This window comes from Desmodus rotundus, chromosome 4 (genome assembly GCF_022682495.2).
Source record: "Desmodus rotundus isolate HL8 chromosome 4, HLdesRot8A.1, whole genome shotgun sequence".
Classification (NCBI taxonomy): Eukaryota; Metazoa; Chordata; class Mammalia; order Chiroptera; family Phyllostomidae; genus Desmodus; species Desmodus rotundus.
Genome location: NC_071390.1, coordinates 51671261 through 51695362, shown reverse-complemented (window position 1 = coordinate 51695362; position 24102 = coordinate 51671261). Strand labels below are relative to the sequence as shown.

Sequence of the window (24102 nt, the reverse complement as noted above, 5' to 3'; positions counted from 1 at the left end):
AATAGTTTCTGCTTATTTTGCCCATGGTGGGCTTTTACATCATGTGCTTTGTAATTTTGGCACTAAAGAGGTGTGTGTGCATTTCTTTAGACTGTGTGTGAGAATATTGCAAAACCTGAGATGATATTTTTTTTGTATAGTAGGCAGTAAGGATCAATGTTTTAAAAAATACGAATATTTAGTTAGAGTTCACAAAAATTAAAACCTCTATGCTTCAAAGTACACCATCAAGAAAGTGAAAAGACACTGGAATAAAACATCACAAATAGTTAAAAAGAATGTGAAAAGACAACCCACAGAGTAGGTAAAAAATATTTGAAAATCACGTCTGATAAGGAACTTGTATGTGGAATATGTAAAGAATTCTAATAATTAATCAGAAATAAAAAGACAACCAAATTTCTAAATGGGCAAAGGGTTTACATAGATATTTTTTTTAGAGATGATATACAGATGGACAGTAAGCATGTGAAAAGATGCTCAGCATCATCATTAGGAAAGTACAAATCAAAACCACATTGAAATACCACTTCATACTCCCCATAATGGCTATAATAAAAAAGAGGGACAATGACAGGAATTGGAGAGGATATGGAGAAATTGGAGCCCTCATACAACTGCAGTTGGGATTGTAAAATGGGGTGTAGCCACTTTGGAGGAGTTTGGCAGTTCCTGAAAATATTAAACATGGAGTTAACCATCTGACCAGCAATTCTACTGCTACATATTTACTCAAGAGCAATGAAAATGTTTGTCCACACAAAAACTTGTACACTAATCTTCATAGTACCATTACTTATAAAAACCAGAAAATGGAAACAACTCAAATGTCCATCAACTGATAAACAAAATGTAGTCTGTCCATACAGTGGAGTAGTATTTGGCAATAAAAAGTATGCGAAAACATGGACGGGCCTTGAAAACATCATGCTGAGTGAAAAGGGCAGTCACAAAAGACCGTATTTCATGATATTGTCCATATGAAATAACTAGAATAGGCAAATCTGTAGATACGCTAAATAGATCCGAGGTTGTCTAGAGCTGGGATAGATGGGGGAAAAAATGGGTAGTGACTGCTAATAGTTACAGGGTTTCTTCTTTGGGTGATGAAAATGTCCTAAAATTAGGCTGGTAATAGTCACACAATTCTGTGAATATACCAAAAGCTGTATATTTTTTAAATGGGTGAACTTTATGGTATGTAAATTACATATCACTAATGCTGTTGGAAAGGGAAAGGAAAGGAGGAGGAGGAGGGCAGGAGGCCAGTTGACAGGTTTGCTTCTCTTTTGTCCATTCATCTCTTGCCCAGATGATTGGTTAGGAGAAAGATAAATATATCTGATAAAGTGATTTTTTGCTGTGTTAGAAAAATTGCATGCTTCAACTTTATTGATGTTTCATTTTGGTTTGAGGGCTGGGAATTGACATCTTTTTTTTTTAACTTTCTTAATTGATGTTTGAATATAGTTGTCTCCATTTTCCCACCACTATTTTTCCCCACCCTGCCCACACCCACCTCCTACCCTCAATCCCACCCCGCCTTGGCTACTACATCCATGGGTCCCTCGTACATGTTCATTTATGTCCCTGTCCCTTTTTTCCCATTATTTTCCTCTCCCCTCCCCTCGGTTGTCGATTTCAATGTCTGTGGCTATATTTTGCTTGCCAGTTTGTTCTGTTAATTAGGTTCCCCATATAGGTGAGTGCTAAGTAAAGTAAGCCAAGCAGTGAAAGATAATTGACATCTTGATAGCTAGGTGCCATGTGCCCTATTAGCTGTGTGATTCTTGTCATGTTTTATTATCTTGTAAATTTCTGTCTATAGATTTAATGTAACTCCTGCTTTTCCTACCTCAGAGTATTGTTGTGAAGTTCAAATGAAATCTGTATAGTCCTAAATCAGCAAATTTCAACTGATGTGGTACAAGAATTTTTAAATCATGCGATACCTGACTGTTTAGTCAGGGACACTCACATCTTTTCCCTTAGGTACACAACAGTAGGTATCTGGTGTGAATGAATCAAAGTTATACCTACTTTTTGTCAGATTGGCAAAAAAAGTTTTTTGGTGTGCTGCTGAGTTTTAGTAATTGGTTTATGTGTGCCATGAGCTGACAAAGGTCAAAAATTGCTGTCCTAAATAAGTGTGGAGTAGTATTAAGAATCCTAAAATCCAGTGTTTTCTTTCTACAGGAGTAAAGCACAAATCTTTTCTAACTGTTGAGGACTGTTTTGAATTGGGTAAAGTGGCCTACACAGAAGCAGATTATTACCATACAGAACTGTGGATGGAACAAGCACTAAAGCAGCTGGAGGAAGGCGAGGTTTCTACCGTTGATAAAGTCTCTGTTCTAGATTATTTGAGCTATGCTGTGTACCAGCAGGGAGACCTCGATAAGGCACTTCTGCTCACAAAGAAGCTTCTTGAACTAGGTATGTTAATTTGGCCTAATACGAAGTTATATATAATACAGATATATTTGGATATATGTCTCATCATATAGCTTTGGTACTTTTTATTTGTTAGAATTCAAGTGCCTCATTTATCAAACATACTTTATCTTCTTTCTGATTATCCTCTAAATAAACGGCAACTGCTTTTTCTCACCTAGTGGTACTGCAGCAGTGGCTGTGTTTCTCTGCTGTGCGCTCTTCAGGAATTTCAAAATTGAACCTTATCTAGCTAACTCACTCAAAAATGTTTATTTACCATGTTGCCATGTTAAATATTAACCAGTTTCCTTTGAAGGATGTTTTTGGTTAATTGCATTTCATACTCAAAAAGAGTGATTTGAAATAAATACATTGAAAATATATTTGTCTTATTCAAATGTTAGAAAAATGTGATATCTTATGAGGATTTTACCACTAGTATTTTAAATAGAGATGTAGCATTTTTCTAAGTATCATTCAGGGACCATGTGTATCAGAATTACTTGGATACTTATTAGAAAGGAAAATTCCTTGGTTTCCACCCAGGCCTACTAAATCAGAATCTCTGGGGGTGGAGTTGTATGCTAGTAAATTCAGGTGGCCTTCGGTATGTAATGAAGCCTTAAACTTAAAAAATTAATTATTTTGTGAATAGATAAATATGTGTATATCAGGAGAGTGAAACAGTTCAAAAGGATTGGTCATCTGAAAGTGAACTTTTGATAATTAGGTGATTTATTAGTTGAATGAATAAACTGAGTTACTAATTCAAGTATTCTTTTTTCAGTATTTTTTAGTGATTTTTTTTCTCCTGATATAAAAAACTTTACTCATGGCATGAAAGTTTTAAAAATAGAAAAAGATAGAAGAGTCATTCATAATTCAATCACCCAAAGACACCTATAAGTTTTTTCGTCGTCTTGTTGTGTATGCCCCCTTCACACACACACTTTCCCTTTCTTTTACAAAATTAGACTCTCATTGTATATCACAACATATATTGTGAGCAGTTTCTCAGAGACAAGAAATATTTTACAAATAAGGCTAGATTTCCCAAACACTTCAACTAATGTCACAAGGGAAGTTTCTACATACTGTTCTGCCTTTTTTCTTTGTGTTTTGTGTGTGTGTTTTCTCCTGAATGGGCGGAGTAAGTTCTCTTTTCCCTTACTGAAAGATAGCTAAAAATTATGGCTAGCAATTCAGAGACAATTAGTGGATTCTGGCGTATTCGAAAATTATATCTTTAGTTTTTCTTTTCTGTCTCATTTAGAATTTTGGGGCTAAAATCCAGTCAGCCCTCAGAAGTAGGCTGTGTTCTGCATTTATAATTTATCTGTGGTAAAGGTTGCTTTTGAACTTATACAGTGTCTTTCCTATGTTAATTACATTTCAGTGTCAGAAAAATCTTTTCCATTGCTTAAAATGAGAATGAGAAATATTTAAAAAATTCATTTGACATCAAATGGATTATACATAGTTCCTTTGGCTAATTAGTAAGTTCTCAAAGTAGAAGCAGTAATTGCTACTTTGACATAAATGACTGGTTCTGTCTCCAGAATCCTTTTTATATAGGGTGACTGTACGTCCTGCTTTACTTGGGGCAGTACTGGTTTACACCTGTTGTTTTGGCATAATAATTTTTACTAATGCCTTTTCCTGGTTTGGAAGGTAAATTGTTTCATCCTCTATTTATATTACTGTATTCGGATATTTGAACAACTGTAAGCTTACTCATGAGCATACTCTTTCTCTTCTACTAGATCCTGAACATCAGAGAGCTAACGGTAACTTGAAATATTTTGAGTATATAATGGCTAAAGAAAAAGATGCCAATAAGTCTGCTTCAGATGACCAGTCTGATCAGAAAACCACAGTGAAGAAAAAAGGGGCTGCTGTGGATTACCTGCCAGAGAGACAGAAGTACGAAATGCTGTGCCGTGGGGAGGGTATCAAAATGGTAAAGTGGAAAAGCCCATTGTGTGTGAGTGTGTGCGTGTGTGCGTACATAGTTCTAGAGAGTCAAGTACTGTTATATTTAAGTCTGTGTGATCAGAATCAGAATTACTGCATAAAGTTTTATAGTATGCCACATCACCTTTTTTTGTGAGTCACACTTAATATGCTCCAACTGTTAGTAAAATAGTTTTAAAATAAAGCTTGTGAATCATATACCACTACATGTATTGTTGGTAATGTTACCCTTTTTCATAGTTTAAAAGGTGAAGGGTCAGATAATTTAAAGGAAGTGATCAAGTTTTTTCTTATATCTGAATACAAGAGAGATTTCAGCCATCCTAAGTAGAAACAATATACCATTCTAATCCATCCTATGAAACAATGAATTCGTCTATACAATAATCTCTTGTGGTTTTGCTCCTAGTCAGCCTTGACAGGATTGCTTAGTAAAATGTTTGTCTATTTCAGAGATATTAAAAATGCAGAAAGACTTTCAAGAGACTTGAGAGACTTTCAAAAGACTTTCAAGAGACTTTTATGTCTTTAAAATACTAAAATGTGTCTATAAATATCCCTTTGTTTAATCATGTATCTATATTTATGTATTTATAACTTTGAGTACCAGTGCTTTAGGATGGTAGTAGATAATAGGCCAAAAACAAAAGTGTTCAAGTCTGGGAAACAGACACAGGTTTTTGTGTAGCCTCAAGACTTTTCAGAGCCTTTTTACGATAATGTGTATTACGGATAGAGTATTCATTGCTTCTCAACGTTAACGGATAATGGAACTCTCTTTTGAGGAATGTCATGTGGTACTAGTGTTCCCTTGAATGTGGGCATACATAGAAGGAAGTGAAATAGTGAATTTTGAAAGTATTTTTAAATGTAAACATTGGAATAGTGTGTAACTTTTTCCGTACAACTAACAAACTTCAAACTGGGCTTTACGTTTTGGTATTGATAACTTTTGATACTTGATGACTTGCTATTGGCAGCATAACCTCTGACAAGACAAGTAGCTCGTGTCTATGTTGTCAGCTCTGAGTGTTTGAAGTTCATGGAGTCCTGGAAGAACATGCCTACTTTTGCTTTGGGAGCTAATGAGTAAAGACAAGGACATTAACACTTTGTTAGACTCGCAAAACAGTATTTACAGCTTCACATCTGAATATTTTAGTCCCTTTTGAAGATAAGGACTATTAATAAATAACCACAACACCATTATCACACCTAAAAAATTTCACAGTGGTTTCATAATATCATCAAATATCTAGTTTAGTGTTCAAATTTCTAAGAGTGAACACATTTTTTATAACTCTTAGAGAGCAAAATAGAATCTAAGCATAAAACACGACTGCTGATTTGCCAGTTTGTTGATGTGACACACAGATGCCAACCCCACCCAAAATCAAAGCATGGTTTTCACAGAAGAAATTCATCTCATCGTTATATGAAAGATTTATTTGGTAAAAAGCTTTGGATTTCACTCTAGGTAAATAAAGTACATGAGAATAAATATGAATCATTATTCATTTTAGTATGTTAACTAATAATTAAAACAAAAACATATTATTTCTACTTCATATATGACATACTTGTTTAATCAAGAGAAAATCAGCTATTCAATAACTTATTTAGTTAATATAATACATAGGTAGTTAAAAGAAATATTTGCTTTCTTGACCACTCAATTTTAAATATCCACTAAATAAAAACATCTGGTTTCTTTAATAACTTATTTTCTGTCATTCAGAGATACCCATTTTCATCTTTGCTTTAATTAATTAATTTTTTTTTTCTTGCCACAGGGTTTAAATGGGAGTTATTTAGAAAAGACTGGTTAGGTTTTATTTTGTTTGTTTTACTTTTTAGAAACTTTCACTTTCTGGGTGTTTCCCAGTTACTCTGACGTTTGGAGCAATGCTGATCATTCATTTAATATTTCCATAAACATTTATTTTGTGTTTATAACACCTGAACTTTATTTTGATGAGAGGAGGGTTAAGAGAGAAATCCTCCTTTTTTTCTTATTTAAGGCCTACCATCTCCCTCCCAGAAACTAATCATTAATAAAATTTTTTAAATCCTGAAGGTCCTGTTTGATGCAAAATATTTGCAGAGGAACTGTTTTCTTTTGTGTCTTCTTCCACAGATAATTCTCTGGATACACAAGCATGATTATTGTTTCTTATCTGCATAAAAAATATTACTACTCTAACATATTTATCATTTTTTTTAACTTACGTTTAGACTCCTCGGAGACAGAAAAAACTCTTTTGCCGCTACCATGATGGAAACCGGAATCCTAAATTCATTCTGGCTCCAGCCAAACAGGAGGATGAGTGGGACAAGCCTCGTATTATTCGCTTCCATGATATTATTTCTGATGCGGAAATTGAAATTGTCAAAGATCTAGCAAAACCAAGGGTAAATAACTTTCTTTTTTTCTTAATTTACTATACCTGTATATCAGTTTTTCCTTTGCAAGATTACACAAATGATCATTGATATGGCAATAACCCCACAGATAGTTGTAGATGTCGTTGCCACAGCATAATGGAGTTAACTAAACCGTATTTATACCAGTTGTTCCTCAGTTTGTTATCAACACAAATAACATATCTTGCAAATGGGATTTTTAAATTAAATTTAGTGGGGTGACATTGGTTAATAACATTACACATGGAAATAGGTTTGAGCTTTCAATCATGAAAATTATGGATGAGATTTTTATTTCACATTTAACAAATTTGTTTCAGCATTTTCCTGAAAAAATTTATGTACTTTGGAGTCCTTTAGTTTCAGAGACTAATCAAAAATCAACTTTTTCATTCTTCTATAGTTTTGTCTGAAAGAATACTTTTATTCCCTTTTGGAAAAGCATATTTTTACTAGAAAGTAATAATTTGGTACAAGCCTCATGCTAATTTTAAGTAATAATATCATAGTTTTCTGACTTCAACCCATAGATCATTTATTTTAATAACAAAAACAATTTAGCCCTGGCCAGTGTGGCTCAGTTGGTTGGAGCGTTGTCCCATAAACCAGAAGGTCATGAGTTCGATTCTGAGTCAGGCCACATACCTAGGTTACAGGTTCATTCCCTGGTCAGGGCATGTATGAGAGGCACCCAGTCAATGTTTCTCTCTCACGTTGATGTTTCTCTCCCCGTCTTTTCCCTCCATTTCCTCTCTCTAAAATCAGTAACCATGTCCTCGGGTAACAATAAAAAGAAAAATAATGAAAAACAATTTAACGTAAATGCCATCTTATAAACTTAGCGTTTAGTGTTTCTCTTTTTTGAGAATGTGAGAAAGACTACCCTTTATGCTCTTAATAACCATTAACTTGTTGTTAAAACATGTTTAGTCTTCCTGATAGAAAAATGCAAACTGTCATCACCTTCATAAAGAGATTGTTAAGTAAAATGCTAGGCATATTTTTGCTCTTTTATAACACAGGAGTTGGCAAATATCTTCCTTATAGGTCCAGATAGGAAATATTTTTTAGGCTTTGCAGCCACACAGTCTGTCAAAAACTATTCAGCTCTACTGTTGTAGTGCAGAAGCAGCCATAGAAAATACATAAGTGTGGCTATATTCCAATAAAACTTCTATTTCCAAAAGCAGGTGGCAGGCTGAACTTGGCCCATGGGCTCTCGTTTGCTGGCCCTTGTTACATCATGAAGGTTGACTTATCTGGATATCTGTACTGCAAAATGACTTTAAAGTTAGAATTTTGTTGTTAAGTTTTACTACTTTTCCAAATTGCTACTTTTTGTTCTTTACCAATGATTACATTTTAAAAAATGGAAAAGGTGGTCTAGTAAATACAGATTCTTTACAAGTGAATTCTTGTAAATTTTTACATCATATTCTATCATTCTCTTTTGGATTTCTATTTTGACCCATTATCTGTGGTCAGTAAACGCTGTAAACTGAAGTGCTTGGTAGGCTGTTTATTAAGAGTTAAGGTTTGGAGGCCGAAGTCTTTTAAAAGGGATGCTATTATTTTAATCAGATTCAGTTGCAGTAATAATTTCATATTCTTTTTGTTAACCACAGAATCATCTTCCACTTAAAAAAAGCTTAAAATCATTATCTCCACTGTCATCTTTTTCCTAATGTTACTGACATTTTTGAGTTTTTTTCATTTACATTGTGCTCTGTCCAAGATTATTTTACTGTATATGTAAAATATATATGAGCACATATCTTGAAGTAAGACAAGATTGACCTTGAAACAAATTTTGAACATTAACCTTTGTAAAACAGTATCATCATAAAAAATTAAAATCAAAAGTTTGGAATGAATCTTTAATTGCAAATAGCCATTCCTATACCTAAATTAGACTTCAAATTTTAGAAATTTTTCTTCACTGTCACATCCTCTAACCATTGAAAGAAATTTAATTTTTAATCTTTTTTGTATACTCTTTATTCATGCAAACCAAAAAAATTTAAAAATAACTTTTTAAAAAATACAAAAGCCTAAAAAAAACACTGGCTTTCAAAGCTTAACACAAGGTGACTGGAAGTCTATGGAGTTATTTTCTCTTTTCAGCTTCCATTGTAAAAATCCCAGAATTCTGACTGGTTGAGTAAATGTGATTCATTTTTTTGTTTTATAATGCAAGTATTTTGATGGTTGGCTTCACAGCTGAGGCGAGCCACCATTTCAAATCCAATAACAGGAGACTTGGAGACGGTACATTACAGAATTAGCAAAAGGTAAGAGATATGTACGCTGCATATTTTGATCTCTAATGAGTGTTTTGTACATCCTACAGGAATTACTCATTTGAAGGAAATAGGTCATTTTCAGTCTCCAGCTCAAGTCACCGCCTGTTTATATATGCATGGATGAACGGCTTTGTGTTTCACAGGTCTTTCCCTTTAACTAGAAGTTGTGTTTTTAATCTTTAATTGGTCTCTTATTTTTAGGGAGTTAAACAGGCTTTGCATCTCTCTTCAAGTCAGGAATTAAATATCCAGGAAATGGCTTGTTAGGTTTTTCTTCTTTTTCCCTTTTCTTGGCAAAGGGGGGAAAGAGAAAAAAGAAGCAACCTGGGTTAATCTGGGAATAGTCTTTGTTTTTGCAGCTCTCTCACATTCATAAATGCTGCGGTGAATCCATCATCCTTCATCGTGATTTTGTTGGCATTTGTTCAAAGGTCTTGTAAAATACCATTGTCATTTTGGAGTAATCTGTATTCCTCCTGTTGGAGTTTTTATATTAAAAAAAATCTTGTTGACTTTGAAGTTGGCAATGGAAAGTACAGAGTTATTTTTCTGATCTCTCGTCCAACTGCTATTACTTATGAATTCAGTTGTCTTTTACTTTGCCGGAGAGACGTAACAACAATCTTGTCTTGGTGAGAGTTTTCAAAAATGAATTTAAAAAGACTGTAATTGAATAACAATAAAAAATTAAAATTAAAAAAAATAAAAAGACTACTAATTTTTCTTTTGTCATAATATTTAAAGAACATTAAACTTCTAGACCTGAGAAAGTTCCTGTGAAACCAGTGCTATAAATCATTTACATACAGCTTCAAATGATTATTTAAAAAAAAAAAAAAAAAGTGAAAGGACAATAAATCTACAACAAAAATTAGTCAACTTTTTTTCTTATGATTTGGAAGTGGCTTTTCTAATTGCCACCTTTCTAAATGTTTTTGCTGATTTGAAACCATTACCATCCAGACCAATCCGAACCCTTCCAATCACCTGTGGCTTGGCAAAACAAAACAAAACAAAAGTCCAAAATTGCCTGCTACGTGAGTAAGTCCTTGTCCTTTCTCTTTTTTCGTAGCTGAGCCGAGCTACAGTACATGACCCTGAGACTGGAAAATTGACCACAGCACAGTACAGAGTATCTAAGAGGTAAGGGAGTAATGCAGAGAATTTTAGTCATATTGGGACCATTTTCTTTATTGAGAATCTAATTTCCATAAAATCCATAATATGGTTTCAGAGACCTAGGCTTAGGCCTAGGTATTTGGTGACAGCCATGCCTGAATTTTCATGATGGACTAATAAACAGACATGGTTATGGGGCAGTAAACAGAGATTTTCCAGCATAATTTACTAATTTGCAAAAGCCCTCCTGTGACTCCCCAAACTCTACCAGCTAAGTGAAGTTGTATTCTCATATTGAAGAGGAGTTCCCAAAGACTCTTCATAGAACAAGGCCTAACTCAGTAAAGCAGGGGTTTAAAAAATCTCTGGCTCACCCAGAAGCTGTAGGTAAGAAAGTAAATGTCTTCAAAGATTATATAACAAATCTTTCACAAGTCAGTTGGCTTTAAATTATTTGACTTTCACAATGTTTAAAGAGAATCTATTCACCTCTAGATCACTGAAATAATTTTTAATAATAGATAACTGTAATATATGTATGTAAGGTGGAAGAAGCTCATAGAATAAGTGACATTGTTCCAACAACTCCTTTTCCATCTGCTTATTAACGTGTAGAAGGTTTCTTAGCTATCATAAAAGTGAAAATAGAATTATCATTGAGCTGAGTTCAGCCTCATTCTAGTAATAAGTCATATTTATTCACAAATATAATACCTAATTGACAGCAACAAAAATAAGCCCCATCCATCTCAATAGGAACATTTTAATATATTTTCAATTTTTATATTTGATAGATTGTTTGTTTAATCATGTTATTTAGTTAACTATATTACTGATTATTGTAATAAGTTATTCCAAAGACATTTTTTAACATTATAGGAAATTTATATTTTATAAATTTATATAGTTATTTTTGTTGTAGAGAAGTATATGATTTTTAAAAAAGACTAGGCATAGAAATGTATCACTCTAGGGCAGGGCTCCTCAGCCTCAGCACCACTGACAATTTGGATCAGATAACTCTCTGCTGTCGGGGCCTGTCCTAAGCTTCGTAGGATGTTTAGCAGTGTCTCTCACACTCACTGGGTGACACTGGCACCCTTTGCCCTGGTTGTGACAATCAAAAATATCTCCAGACATTGCCATATGTCCCTTTGTAGGCGAAATCTTCACCACTGTTCCCCAGGACTCCATGTCTCCAGCCCCATGGAGAACCACTGTTCTAGGGTGAGAATAGAATGAAAATGAAAATCCAAGGGAAAAAAAGAATGATGTAAAATTGACACTTTATTCATGCATTATTTTTTAAGGAGATGATGGGCATCAAATCATTATGGTATTTAGAGTCCAGTGGATACATTAAAAAGTAATAATTTTTCAGAAATTACCACTATTTTCAGTATGACAGAACTAAATCTGTTGAAACTATTACATTAAAAAAGTTTTAGTTGTCAACTAGAGAATTGTGCAAAGGAGCACATAGACTTTAAAAACTATTTTAGGAGATCCTCAATAAAAAAAATGGGATATTACTGCGGTAAGCCATAGCAGAGGTACTGTGGAGGCTGGACAGATTGCGCCGATGTGTTTACTTATTCTTTTTGGGCAGAGCTGTGTGTTCTTCATGTATTAACCTTTATCATCCCCAAAAACACATCTTGGATTTCTAACTGTCTGCCCTATACCACTAGCTTCCCCCTTGCTTCAGTTAGAAGACATAATTAAAGTTTCTGTAATATGGTTTTGACTCAGGAACACTAATAGATGGTAACGATTTGCACAAACTAATTTGTATTGTACATTGTAATTAACTAATTTTAAGTTAAGCTTAAGCTAATTTTCCATTTTATTACAGGACCTTTTTTATGTCTAAAAAATTAACCTACTATCTATTATTGATAAAAACTTAAACCATTATATATTTTATCAGAGATCATTGCATGGTTTTTAGGCATTTTTACTATCATAAGACTTAACAGCATCCAAATTATCCACATTTGGATGCTTTTAGGAAATGGGTAAAACAAAATTTCATGAACCTAGTGTTTTGAAAATCATTTTTGGAAATTTTTTATATGTACAATAGACCTTTTGAAGGAATATCCAGCTCACAGAGTCAGTGGATTCTTAGCAACAATTAAAAATAAATTATTCTTGGAAAGGTGACCTACAAATATATTTCCTTAAGAACTAAATATTTCTAAACATTTTTAACTTAATTTTTAAATATCCTAATTTCATAGTCCTGAGGAGCAGTTTTATTAGATTTTTGAGAAAGGTACAACCATACTTTATATTACACATGGCAGCAGAAAGCGTGTAGTGGGGAGCATTACCAGTATGAGAAGATGGAGTAACACCAGAATAAATTCCCCCAGTCTTGGCAAAGTATACAGAGAGTGTGTGTGTGTGTGTGTGTGTGTTTCCGTTCAAAATGACCTAGTAAAAAAAGGAATTGCATAACAAGTGATTTTCATATTCACTCTTTGGAAAATTGTTCAGTAGCCCTTTTAAAAATAAAATGTATGTTGAAAGAGAGTGTCTTAACTGTTAAAGAGGAATTTACTCCATAAAATGTCCAATACATTTAACATTTTAACAAAGAAAAAGTTTTTACTATTTTCAGGATTTATAGTTATGTTGGGATATTTTCTGCCCATCACTGTAAATCTGAATTTTGGAGATTCCTACAAGCGAAATAAATGAGTATTTTATGTTTCCTTCATATATTATACCTCTGAAATAGGCATGTAAAATGCAAAATAGAAGAAAGAATTTATGTGTATTTTTTAAAAGATTTTATTTATTTATTTTTAGACAGAAGGGAAGAGAGGGAGGGAAACATCAACATGTGGTTGCCTCCCGTGCACCCCATACTGGGGACCTGGCCAGCAACCCAGGCATGTGCCCTGATTGGGAATTGAACCAGCAACCCTTTGGTTCACAGGCCAGTGCTCAATCTACTGAGCCACACCAGCCAGGGCAGAATTTATGTGTATTGATGTTAATTAATGTAACTCTTGCTCTGGAAACATCTGTATTTGAAAGGGTCAGAATGGAATTCCAAATATCTGTATTTTGAGAAATTTCTAAGTGATTACATCATCTTCTGTGGAAGTAAAAATATGTTTCAGTGTTCTAGCAAATAGAATCTTCTTTGGGCAAAAGTATGTGTGGAAATCCATTACTGTTTAAAAAACAAAAAGTTTTTATTTACTTTATTGACTGTGAACTTTTGGCAAGTCATCTCTGTCTTTGCCAATATTTTAAAAAACCCTAAAAATTTACTAGAGCTATTTAATGGAGGAGCTAATAATTTTGGCTAAATCAGAGGAATGGAATTTTAGTTTTGAAAGGTAGGCATTCAGTTACGTGCACCAGAAACCATATATTGAAAGAATAGCCCTGGCTGCTGTGGCTCACTGGATTGAGTGCCAGCCTGGGAACTGAAAGGTCACGGTTGGATTCCCAATCAGGAGAAACGCCTGAGTTGCTGGCCAGGTCCCCAGTTGGGGGCGTGTGAGAGGCAACTGGTCGATGTTTCTCTCACACTTCACAATGTTTCTCTTTATCCCTCCCTTCCCCTCTAAAAGTGAATCAATTAAATATTAAAAAAAAAAAAAAAAAAAAAAACCCAAACCACTGAGTACTAGAAGAACCCAGATTTCTGATTACTTAATTTAATGCAGGAAAAAGAATTCCAGATCCTGAAAAATAGATTGTAAACATATATCACAATATCATTGTGTCCACTGAGTTTTTAGCAAGGTTATAACAGTGTAAATTCAGAGCTAATTATTTTAGACTATCTGATAAGTCTTCAATAATGTTGAAGACGGATTAGCAGGAATGGCTTAAAGATGGGACCCAGATGAATAAAATGTTTCAAATGAATGGAGTTCATTCGCTAAGAAGATTATTGTATTTTGAAGAGGTTTTCACATGAAAGTCAAATTAAATGAAGTAACTTACCATGTATCAGTAGAATTCATTTTCTTTTCTAGTGACTATAATAGAACCACAATTAAGATAAATGTTTTTAACCTGCAGTTATCAATTACTTTAACTGCTAAACTTCAAACCTTCCATTGAGATCATTTATAATATAATAAGTGTAAATTAAATCTTTTTAAAAAATTTAAACAATTAAAATATTTTTGCCTCTGAGATTGGCAGAGATTAAAGAAAATTGAGACTGGCAAGTATTTTATGAAATGGGCACTCTCAGACAGTTTGTGGGGGTATAAATCTGTAGGTTTTATTGGAGGGCAGTTTGACAGCATTTATTAAAATGGGAAAGTCATCAAGCAGTTCCACACAGAGAGATTCCCACAAATGTACGAAGATGTACAGAAATTTTTGTTACAGTATTGTTTGTACTAGAGAAAAAGAAATAAACTCATTTAACCAGTGCTTTATTGATAGACATTCATGGTCATTTTGGAATTAAACACATTATTATTTTAAAAAGAAAAGCAGTAGTTTAAAAAACAATGAGGAACAAGAATGTAAAGTGGTACAGTTGCTGTGGAAAATAGTCTGGCAGTTCCTCAAAAAGTTAAATGTAGGATTATCACATATATGACCCTGAAATTCCACTTCTAAAGGGTCTGTACCCAAAAGAATGGAAAGTGGAACTCAGATACTTGTACACCCATGTTCACAGCAGCATTATTCACAGAAGCCAAAAGGTGGAAGCAACTCAAGTGTCCTCTGATGGATGAATGAGTAAACAAGATGTCATATGCACCTGCAGTGGGATACTATTCAGCCTTAAAAAGGAATTAAACTCTGGTAACATGCTACAACACGGGTGGACCTTGAGGGCATTACATGTAGCTGGAGACAGTGGGGATGGTTGCACAACTTGGTGATTGTACTTAATGCCACTGAATTGTACACTTAAAAATGGTTAGAATGGTAGATATTGTCCTGTATTTTACCATATTTTTAAAAGATGGTTAAGACGATTGATTTCATGTTACATGGTTTTTCACCGTGATAACTTTTTTAAATGAGGCAGTGCTGTATGTATTGACTTGAAAAGATGTCAGAACTATTTTTGGAGGGGAAAAGTATGTGTGTATGTCGTGGTGGGAGATTGGAAGGTGCGTGGATTCCTGTTGGGTTTTTTTTTTTTTTTTCAATTCTCTCTGTTTGTTTATACAGAGGGAAATGTTGAGGTACTGTATACCTTTTTGTTAATAGTGTTTACCTGTAAGGAGGGGGACTAGGAAAGGGACTTCATATATTTTTGTATTGTTTGAAAGTTTTGTAAGTATTTCTTTTTTTCATTGTTATTCAGTTACAGTTGTAAACTCTGCGTTTAAACATTTGAGCAACTGCCAAACTTTTCCAAAGTAGCAGCACCATATTATATTCCCGCAGTGATGTCGTGGGGCGGGGAGGTCCGGTCTCTTATGTCCTCACCACTTGTCATTGCATCTGCTTGATGACAGCTGTCCTAGCGGGTATGACACCGTATCTCATGGTGGTCTTGATTTGCATTTGCGGCGTGGCTAATGCTACTGTGCATCTTTTTTATGTGCTTAGTGGAAATGTGTGTATTTTCTTTGGGAAACTGTGTGTTCAGATCCCTCACCTGTTTTTAAATTATCTTTTATTGAATTGCAATAGTTCTTTATAGAATTTCGATTTGCAGACATTTTATTCCATTCTGTGAGTTGTCTTTTCACTTACTGGATGGTACCCTTTGAAACACAAGTTTGCTTTTTTATTTTGATGACGTCCAGCTTATTATTGTTGCTTGTACTTCTGATATTACAGCTAAACCGCTGTTTAAGATCACAAAGATATGCACCTATGTTTTTTCTAAGATTTCTATAATTTTAGCTCCTACATTTAGGTCTTTAATCCCTTTTTAGTTTTTTTTTTATATGGTGAGAGTTACAGGTTCAACTTCTTTCTTTTGAATGTGCTAATCCAGTGTCCCAGGACCATTTGTTGAATATAACAAGCATTTCTTACATTGGAATTTTTAAAGTGTAATGTGAAAGACTGAAATGGTCATTGCTAAGTGGCAAAAGGAAGGTGTTTTCCTTGGTAGTAGGGGACTTCAGGCTGAAGAGTAAGCAGCCATTGTCAGGGAAAAGGTTAACTGTAATAAGGGAAGCAATAACTGCTGAAGTGAGGCCTATGGAATTAAAAAGTGTGGATTCAAAAGCGTAGATAGAAGATCCTACGTCTGTGAGACTGAAGAACAATGCTTTTACGAAAGTGCAAAAGGTAAGAATAGCTGCTTAAATATTGGTGGTAGCAAGGAAGGAAGTTGAATATACCAGAAGTAGAAGGCAGGTTCTCTTGGGGTGTTAGGTTCCAGTATGCAGTAGGGAAAGTGGTCTTGTCAAGATGTATTTAGTGTGAAACTTTATTAGAACACTTGCCAATTATCTATAAAAATCACGTCAGTAGTTGGTTGCTTATAAAGTTCAAAAATTGATTAAATTATTGACAGGCAGAAAAAATATGTACATTGTCCTACTCTTTTAGTTCCAACATACTACATTAGTTCTGTATACTTCCTTACTACCTGAGAAACTCAGTCAGATTTTGGGAGAAATAAGTTTTTAGTATATTAATCAGCTATATCCTTTGTAACAATAAAATTCTTGGATCCTTCCTATTTCTGCTACACTGAGGAATTCTACTTGGCCAGTCCCTATAAATTTGCAAGAGACCACCAGACAAATAATTATGGTAGAGTAAATCTTATACTAGTTCTAAGATTCATTCATTCAGCAAATATTTATTGAGAATCTCCTGTGTGTCAGGCACTGTAATAGGTTCTGCAGATATAGTGATGAGCAAAACCAGGCAGAATTTAGATGTATTTGGAAGTAGTAGTTAAATGAAGACATCTTACCTTAATGAAGTAACAAATTAATGTGTAATTACTGTGGTAAATGTTACAAAGGAAGGATATATATAGAACTATAAAAACATGAGGGGCGGCTGCCTGCTCTAAGTGCTTCAGACTGCAGGCAGTTGCCAGCTCTTGAGATTCATGGGGGGGCTGTTAGAAGCCCAGAATTGTTCTAGGGGTATAGCGGCCACCACTCTCTATCCTCCCAACCACTAGGGTGATTCCCATAGTAGCATCTAGCAGGTGCCCACCAAAGTCATTGTGACCCTGTTAGGTATCAAAGGTATGGAGAACATTTTATTTCATTACATTAAACAAAATGTTAGGCGTATATGCAGGCAGAGACACTTCTTAAAGAAGCAGAGTGCCAGCAAGACCTCAGTCTTTTGAGGAAATAAGCTGAAGAGGATTCCCACTGGAGTGGGATATTCTGAACCCTACAGCCTCTGGGACTCAGGTGGATGACATGTGCTGGCAGGTGTTTCTAGACTGAAGGTACTAAAACAATGGCAGGGCCACACGGGGAGGGCAGCATCCTCTGAAGATGTAGTTCCAGTAGTTAGGAAATGCAGGGAGGTTGGAACGAAGGTGTGTATCTATTTTTCAGAGAGTACAGAGGCACAGAAACTGTTACTTGGGTGTTCTACAGAGGAAGATATTCTTCAGCTTTGTTGATAACTTACTTTGATACCAAGATTGGGCACAAAGTGGAGAGAGAGAGAGTTATTGAAAGATGCACACAGCATTGGGTGCTAAAGTCAACATCTGTTTCTGATACACATTACTCTAAGAGACTGGTGCTACTGAGCGGACATGGGTGTAGGTGGTAAGACGTGGCAATGTGGGATTAACAGATGATAAAAAGACTACTGTAGCCTTATCAATTCCTTCAACAAACAATACTTACCCTCCTCGACCTAGAAAAGGATTTCGAAGGAACAAATATTGTTTCTTGTCGGCCATGTAGTCTAGTTTTATTTTCGTGGTAAAAGTAACTTACTTTAAAAAAATATATACACACATGTGTGTGCTCAAATTACCTCCTATAAGTATATGAGTAAAAAAAACTCAGTTCAATGAAGTGAAACTTATCTTAACATGTATAACATGTAAAAATTGTTTGAAATCTCAACACTAACCCTTATTAAGGGTACAGTAGTCAATAGAAGAAATTATGAAATACACATCAAATGTGTAATGTTACCAATTATGTGCCCAAATGGAAAGCTAGTTTCGAGAAGTTATTTAGAAGCCTTGCTGTTTCAAAAACTGAAAGTGTTACAAAGGTATATTCCTAATCATTGCCATATATTGCCACTATTTAATTGTGAGAGGAAATTTAGAAGATTGTAATAGCTGCATTTTACAATATTTCCCCACATGTATACAAAAGAGACAGATTTGCTTGTGCTCCAAAAGAGGGCAGAATTAGAAAACTCTGTCTTGAACAACTGAGTATCTGTTACTTAAGAAGGAACTTGCTAATTACCACTCACAGCAAACAATTGCCTTACCAATGAGAAAGATACATTGATATAACAGCCAAAAACCAGATGTGGTTCTTAATGTTTCATAAAACAGTCTTCATCCTGGCAGTTATTATTATAGTTGCCTTTCTGACAACTTCTCAGCACAGTTTGAGAAAATGTTACTGAAATCAGTTCATGAAAAGGAATCCTAATATATTTTCTTCTGAAATGGATGTGAGAAATGTAAATTTTACAGCAGTATTATTTGCCCTGGTTTAATTTTAATAACATGTCATGTCATTTTCATGTTATAATTAGTTAAAAATCAAAAAACTTCCTCTCTTCCGACTTCGCACCTGGCCCCCGCCCCCCGGCCAAAAAATGCTCTGACCTAGTCTGGCATGGGGAAGAGCCAGGGAAGAAGAGATGACCAAAGTGATAATCCAAAGGCTTCACTTTGCGAAGTGAAAAAGAAGAACATTCTGGGCAAAGAGAAGGGCATGTGCATTAGCCTTCGGGCTGTCAGAACCGTTCTTGAAGTGTCGCTGAGGCACTGGGAGAGAGGCCAAGTATAATGGCAGAGGCTATGAGAGAGCCCAGGACGGAGCAGCCAGAAAGACTGAATGAGTTAGTGAAGAGGGGAGTTTTAAGACGGATGAACGTTGGGATATGTTACTGGAAGAGCACATACATTGAGAATTAGAAAATCTTGTAAGATTTAGTAGCACAGTAGGATAATGGGTGATACTAACAAAAGTTTTGGTGGAATACATTGAGAAATGAGTCTGTGGAAAAGTTGGCTTGAAGAGGGAAGAGAAAGGTTGGTAGCTGGAGGGAGATGGAGAGTTGAGAAACTTTTAAATTTGTATTTATTTAATGGGAGAGACTTAAGCTCAGTTAAAAGCTGTGGGAGGAATTATTAAGAAGGGAAGTTGATTATATAATAGAAGTACTGGCCGGTGATTTATGGTTCCTCAGATGGCACAAGTTAATAGAAACTAAGGCAGAGGGTTAGCCTTAGATAATGGAGAGAAATCTCTTGGAACTGGAATGAAGGAACTAGAATGAACTAAAAGGAATAGATAGATGTAAGTGTAGGTAGACTGTATGGTTTCCATTTTCTGTGTGAGGTAGGAGATACGTTACCTACTGAACGGAGGGAGAGGCTGAGGTGGGTTGGGTTCAGAGTACAGGAGGGAGTAAGAGGAAGGGCCTGTTTGAGGTTGGTGTACATTTATTTCTAGTGGAGCATCTCCACTCTGTTTCACGACTTTCTTCCATTGGGTTTTGTGACACAGGTTTTAAGTTTGGAGGAAAAAAATCCATTCAGGATTGTGTTCCAGATAGTAGAATTGAGGCTCTCAGCGGGGATATTGCTAAAATGGTGGGTCATGGACTCAAAGCTTGATGAAGGGAGAGGTGAAGAAAGGGCAAGGCTGATAGGTGGGGAAAAGGCGTATGTAAAGGAGAAACTTGAATTTGGGGGAGTATCTTTATTTTATTGAGCTATGGTTTCCATTCCATAAAATTCACCCTTTTAAAGTGTTCAATTCAATGGTTTTTAGTCTTTTTAGTTGTGCAGCCCTTATCTAATTCCAGAACATTTTCATCACCCCCAAAAAGAAATCCTGTACCCATTAGGAGTCTCCCCATTCCCTCTTCCCCTTGCAACCACTAGTCTACTTTACGTAGCCATCAATTTGTCTATTTTGGACATTTCATATAAATGGAATCATAATGTGTGGCCTTTCGTATCTAGCTTATCTTACTTAACATGATGGTTTCAAGGTTCTTCCACGTTAGCAGCATCAGTACTTTATTCCTTTTCAAGGCATAATAATCTAGAACCTGGTTATACCACATTTTATGTATCTGTTCATCAGTCGATGGACATTTGGATTATTTTCACTTTTTGGCCATTAATAATGCTGCTATGAACATTTGTGTACAAGTTTTTATAATTTCTCTTGGGTATATCCCCAGGAGTGCAATTGCTGGGTCCGGTGGTAACTTGGTGTTTAACAACTTGAGTTGTCCGACTGTTTTCCAGAGTGGATGCACCACCTTACCGTTCTCCCAGCAGCATATGAGGGTCCAGTGTCTTCCCTTCCTTGCTGACATTTGTCATTGGCCATGTTTTTTATTATACCCATCTTACTGTGTGTTTGGGTACTTATAAAAATTATTTATGCAGGTAATACAGGAGTATTTTTTTCTTATGTTAGTATTATTTAAATCAGGCCCAAAACCTTATAACCTCCACCCCAGTCAGTTCCTCTACGTGACCTAGAAGGAACAATTATGTTAAGTTTGGTATGGATTTTTCCAGAATTAAAAAAAAAATCTCACCGTAGGTAGCCCTATACAGCTTTCTTACATTAACCCAACTATTTTCCTAGAAACTATAATAAGTGAGGTCATTTTTTCCTTTCTAACCTCTAACTGTAAAATATAACATCTTTTTAAAATTTCAGCATTCATTAGTAAAAATCCTATTAGCCAAGCAAATCAACTAAATGCCTAAAGACTTACTGTGCCATATATAATAGCTTTTTAAATGGCGGCTGTTGTATTCATGTATTGAAACATCAGTAAAACTAATACTTTCTTCTTGTTCTTAGTGCCTGGCTCTCTGGTTATGAAAACCCTGTGGTGTCTCGAATTAATATGAGAATACAAGACCTAACAGGACTAGATGTTTCCACAGCAGAGGAATTACAGGTGGGTAATTATATGATCCTTGAATTATGTACTATCATATTATCCTTAAGTTATCTCTACACTTCCTGAAAAAATGCCTCAGATGGGGTTCCCTGATACTGCACAGGCAGCACTCGGTTTGCACGACAGGCTGGGACTGTAAGAGTGAGTAGTCAAGCGAACCCAGCAAAGCAGTGATTTTAATCATCGGTGAGAAGATTATTATTGTTCTGTGTTAAAATTTATCAAAACATTAAAAACTCTTACTGTTGAGTACAAACATATAGGGAAATAAAAATATGTAACACTAATATTTATTAAGTACACTATAATATTTTCTTTTTTTCCATTCCTAGAGCTGTTAGATAACCAAGGCAGTTCTTTTTAAAATATATATATATATTTTTTTTCTCTTTTCCGTTGAGATATAATTCATATACCATAAAATGTACCCTGGTTTTATTATATTCCCGTGGTTGTGCAACCACCAATACTATCTAATTCCAGAACATTTTCATGGTGCCAGGAAGAAACCTCATCTACTTGAAGTACAGGCATACCTTGCAGATGTTGTGGTTTTGCTTTCAGATCACAGCATAAGGCGAATATCACAGTAAAGTTACCTCATACCAGTTTTTTGTTTTCCTAGTGCATGTAAAAGTTATGCTTATACTGTACTGTAGCCTGTTAAGTGTGCAGTAGCGTTATGTCTAAAAAAGCAGTGTACATTCCTTAATTTAAAAATACTTTATTGCTAGAAAATGCTCACTCATCTGAGCCTTCATCCGTCTTTTTGCTGGTTGTTGGAGGGTCTTGCTAATGACGGCTAACTGACCAGGACGGTGGTTGCTGTGGCAGTTTTTTTTTTTTTTAAATGGTCACATTTTCTTTTTTAAGTTTTTTTTTTTTTAAAGATTTGTATTTATTTTTAGAGGGGGAGGGAGGGAGAAAGAGAGAGAGAGAAATATCAGTGCGTGGTTGCCTCTCATGTGGCCCCCACTGGGGACTTGGCCCACAACCCAGGCATATGCCCTGACTGGGCATCGAACCAGCGACCCTTCGGTTCACACGCTGGTGCTCAATCCACTGAACTACACCAGCCAGGGCGGCAGTTTCTTAAAATAAGACAGCAATGAAGTTTGCCACATTGTAGATCCTTCCATTCATGAGTGATTTCTCTCTAGCATTGCAGTGTTGTCTGATAGCATTTTAACCGTAGTAGAAGTTCTTTTAAAATTGGAGTCAGTCCTCTCAGGTCCTGCCTCTCCTTGATCGACTAAGTGTTTGTAGTATTCTAAACCCTTTGTTGTCACTTCAACAATTTTCACAGCGTCTTTACTAGGAGTACATTCCATCTCAAGAAACCACTCTCTTTGCTTAGCCATGAGAAGCAACTCCTAAGATTGCAGCATCTCATTATCATCAGACTGTAGCAATTTAGTCACGTCTTCAGGCGCTACTAATTCTAGTTTTCATGTCCACCACATCTGTAGTAACTTCCTCCACTGGAGTCTTGAATGCCTTAAAGTCATCCATGAGGGTTGCAATCAGCTTCTTCCAAACTGCTGTTAGTATTGCAATTTTGACCTCTTCCAGTGAATCCCAAATGGTTTTTTCTTCAATTTAGTTATTTTTTAAAATCCTCACCCAAGGACATGTTTGTTGATTTTAGCAAGAGATGAAGGGGTGGAGAGTGAGAGACAGGGAAAAACATCAGTCAGTTGCCTCCTGTGAGTGTCCTGACTAGGGTTCGAACCTACAACCTAGGTGTGTGCCCTCACTGGGGATCGAACCCACATCCTTTTGGTGTATGGGATGACACTTCAGCCAACTGAGCCACCCAGCCAGGGCACCTCCATATACTTTTTTAAAACTTCTTTTCTTTTTAATACTTTACTTTTTAATTACAGTTTATGTACAGTATTATATACTGATATAATAGCTTCAGGTGTACAACCCAGTAATTAGACACTTACATGATTTATGAAGTGAACAGCACCCTGATAAATCTAGTACCCATCTGACACCATACATAAAATATTATTGGCTTTGTTTCCTGTGCTGTACTTCACATCCCTCTGACTATTCTGTAACTGCCAATTTGTACTCCTTAATCCCTTTACCTTTTTCACTTACCTCCCTAATCCCCCTCCCATGTGGCAGCAGTTAAAATGTTCTCTGTATCTAGGAGTCTGTTTTCTGTTCTGCTATGTTTGTTTATCTTCTCTTTTAGATCGCACATTTAAGTGAAATGATATGGCTGTTGTCTTTCTCTGTCTGACTTATTTCACTCAACACAGTCCCCTCTGGTCCATTCATGTTGTTGCAAAGGTGAGATTTCATTCTTTTTTATGGCTGAGTCATATACCTTATTCCATTGCATATATGAACCACTTCTTTATCCAGTCATCTATTGATGGACACTTAGGTTGCTTCCATATCTTGGCTATTGTAAATAATGCTGCAATGAACATCTCGATGATAGATACGTATTTATTACCATATGTTATTCATATTTTTTTCCTTTTTCTTAAAGAAAATTCTTTAATATTTCTTGTAATACTGATTTGGTGGTATTGAACTCATTTAGCTTTTCTTGTCTGGGAAGCTCTTTATCTGCCCTTCAATTCTAAATGATAGCTTTGCTGGGTAGTATAATCTTGGTTGTAGGTCCTTGTTTTTTTTATCACTTTGAATATTTCTTGCCACTCCCTTCTGGCCTGGAATGTTTCTGTTGAGAAATCAGCTGACAGTCTTACAGAAACTCCCTTGTAGGTAACTAACTGCTTTTCTC

General features: G+C 35.4%; 1 protein-coding gene and 1 pseudogene across 3 annotated transcripts in view; both read left to right on the top strand.

The window, feature by feature from the left end:
- The window catches only part of P4HA1 (prolyl 4-hydroxylase subunit alpha 1), an 85162-nt gene that overhangs the window by 45503 nt on the left and 15557 nt on the right, over positions 1 to 24102 (top strand). For 2 of the 3 annotated variants that reach the window (XM_024561392.3, XM_053923135.2), the window contains exons 6-10: positions 2197 to 2436; positions 4200 to 4396; positions 6646 to 6822; positions 10210 to 10280; positions 21230 to 21329. In XM_024561392.3, the coding sequence (XP_024417160.1) occupies positions 2197 to 2436; positions 4200 to 4396; positions 6646 to 6822; positions 10210 to 10280; positions 21230 to 21329 (785 nt within the window). Of the gene's footprint in view, positions 1 to 2196; positions 2437 to 4199; positions 4397 to 6645; positions 6823 to 9054; positions 9126 to 10209; positions 10281 to 21229; positions 21330 to 24102 lie in introns of all 3 variants that reach the window. The other variant, XM_024561391.4, reaches the window with a different exon arrangement.
- Positions 17182 to 18786, top strand: LOC123479796 (enolase-phosphatase E1 pseudogene; annotated as a pseudogene).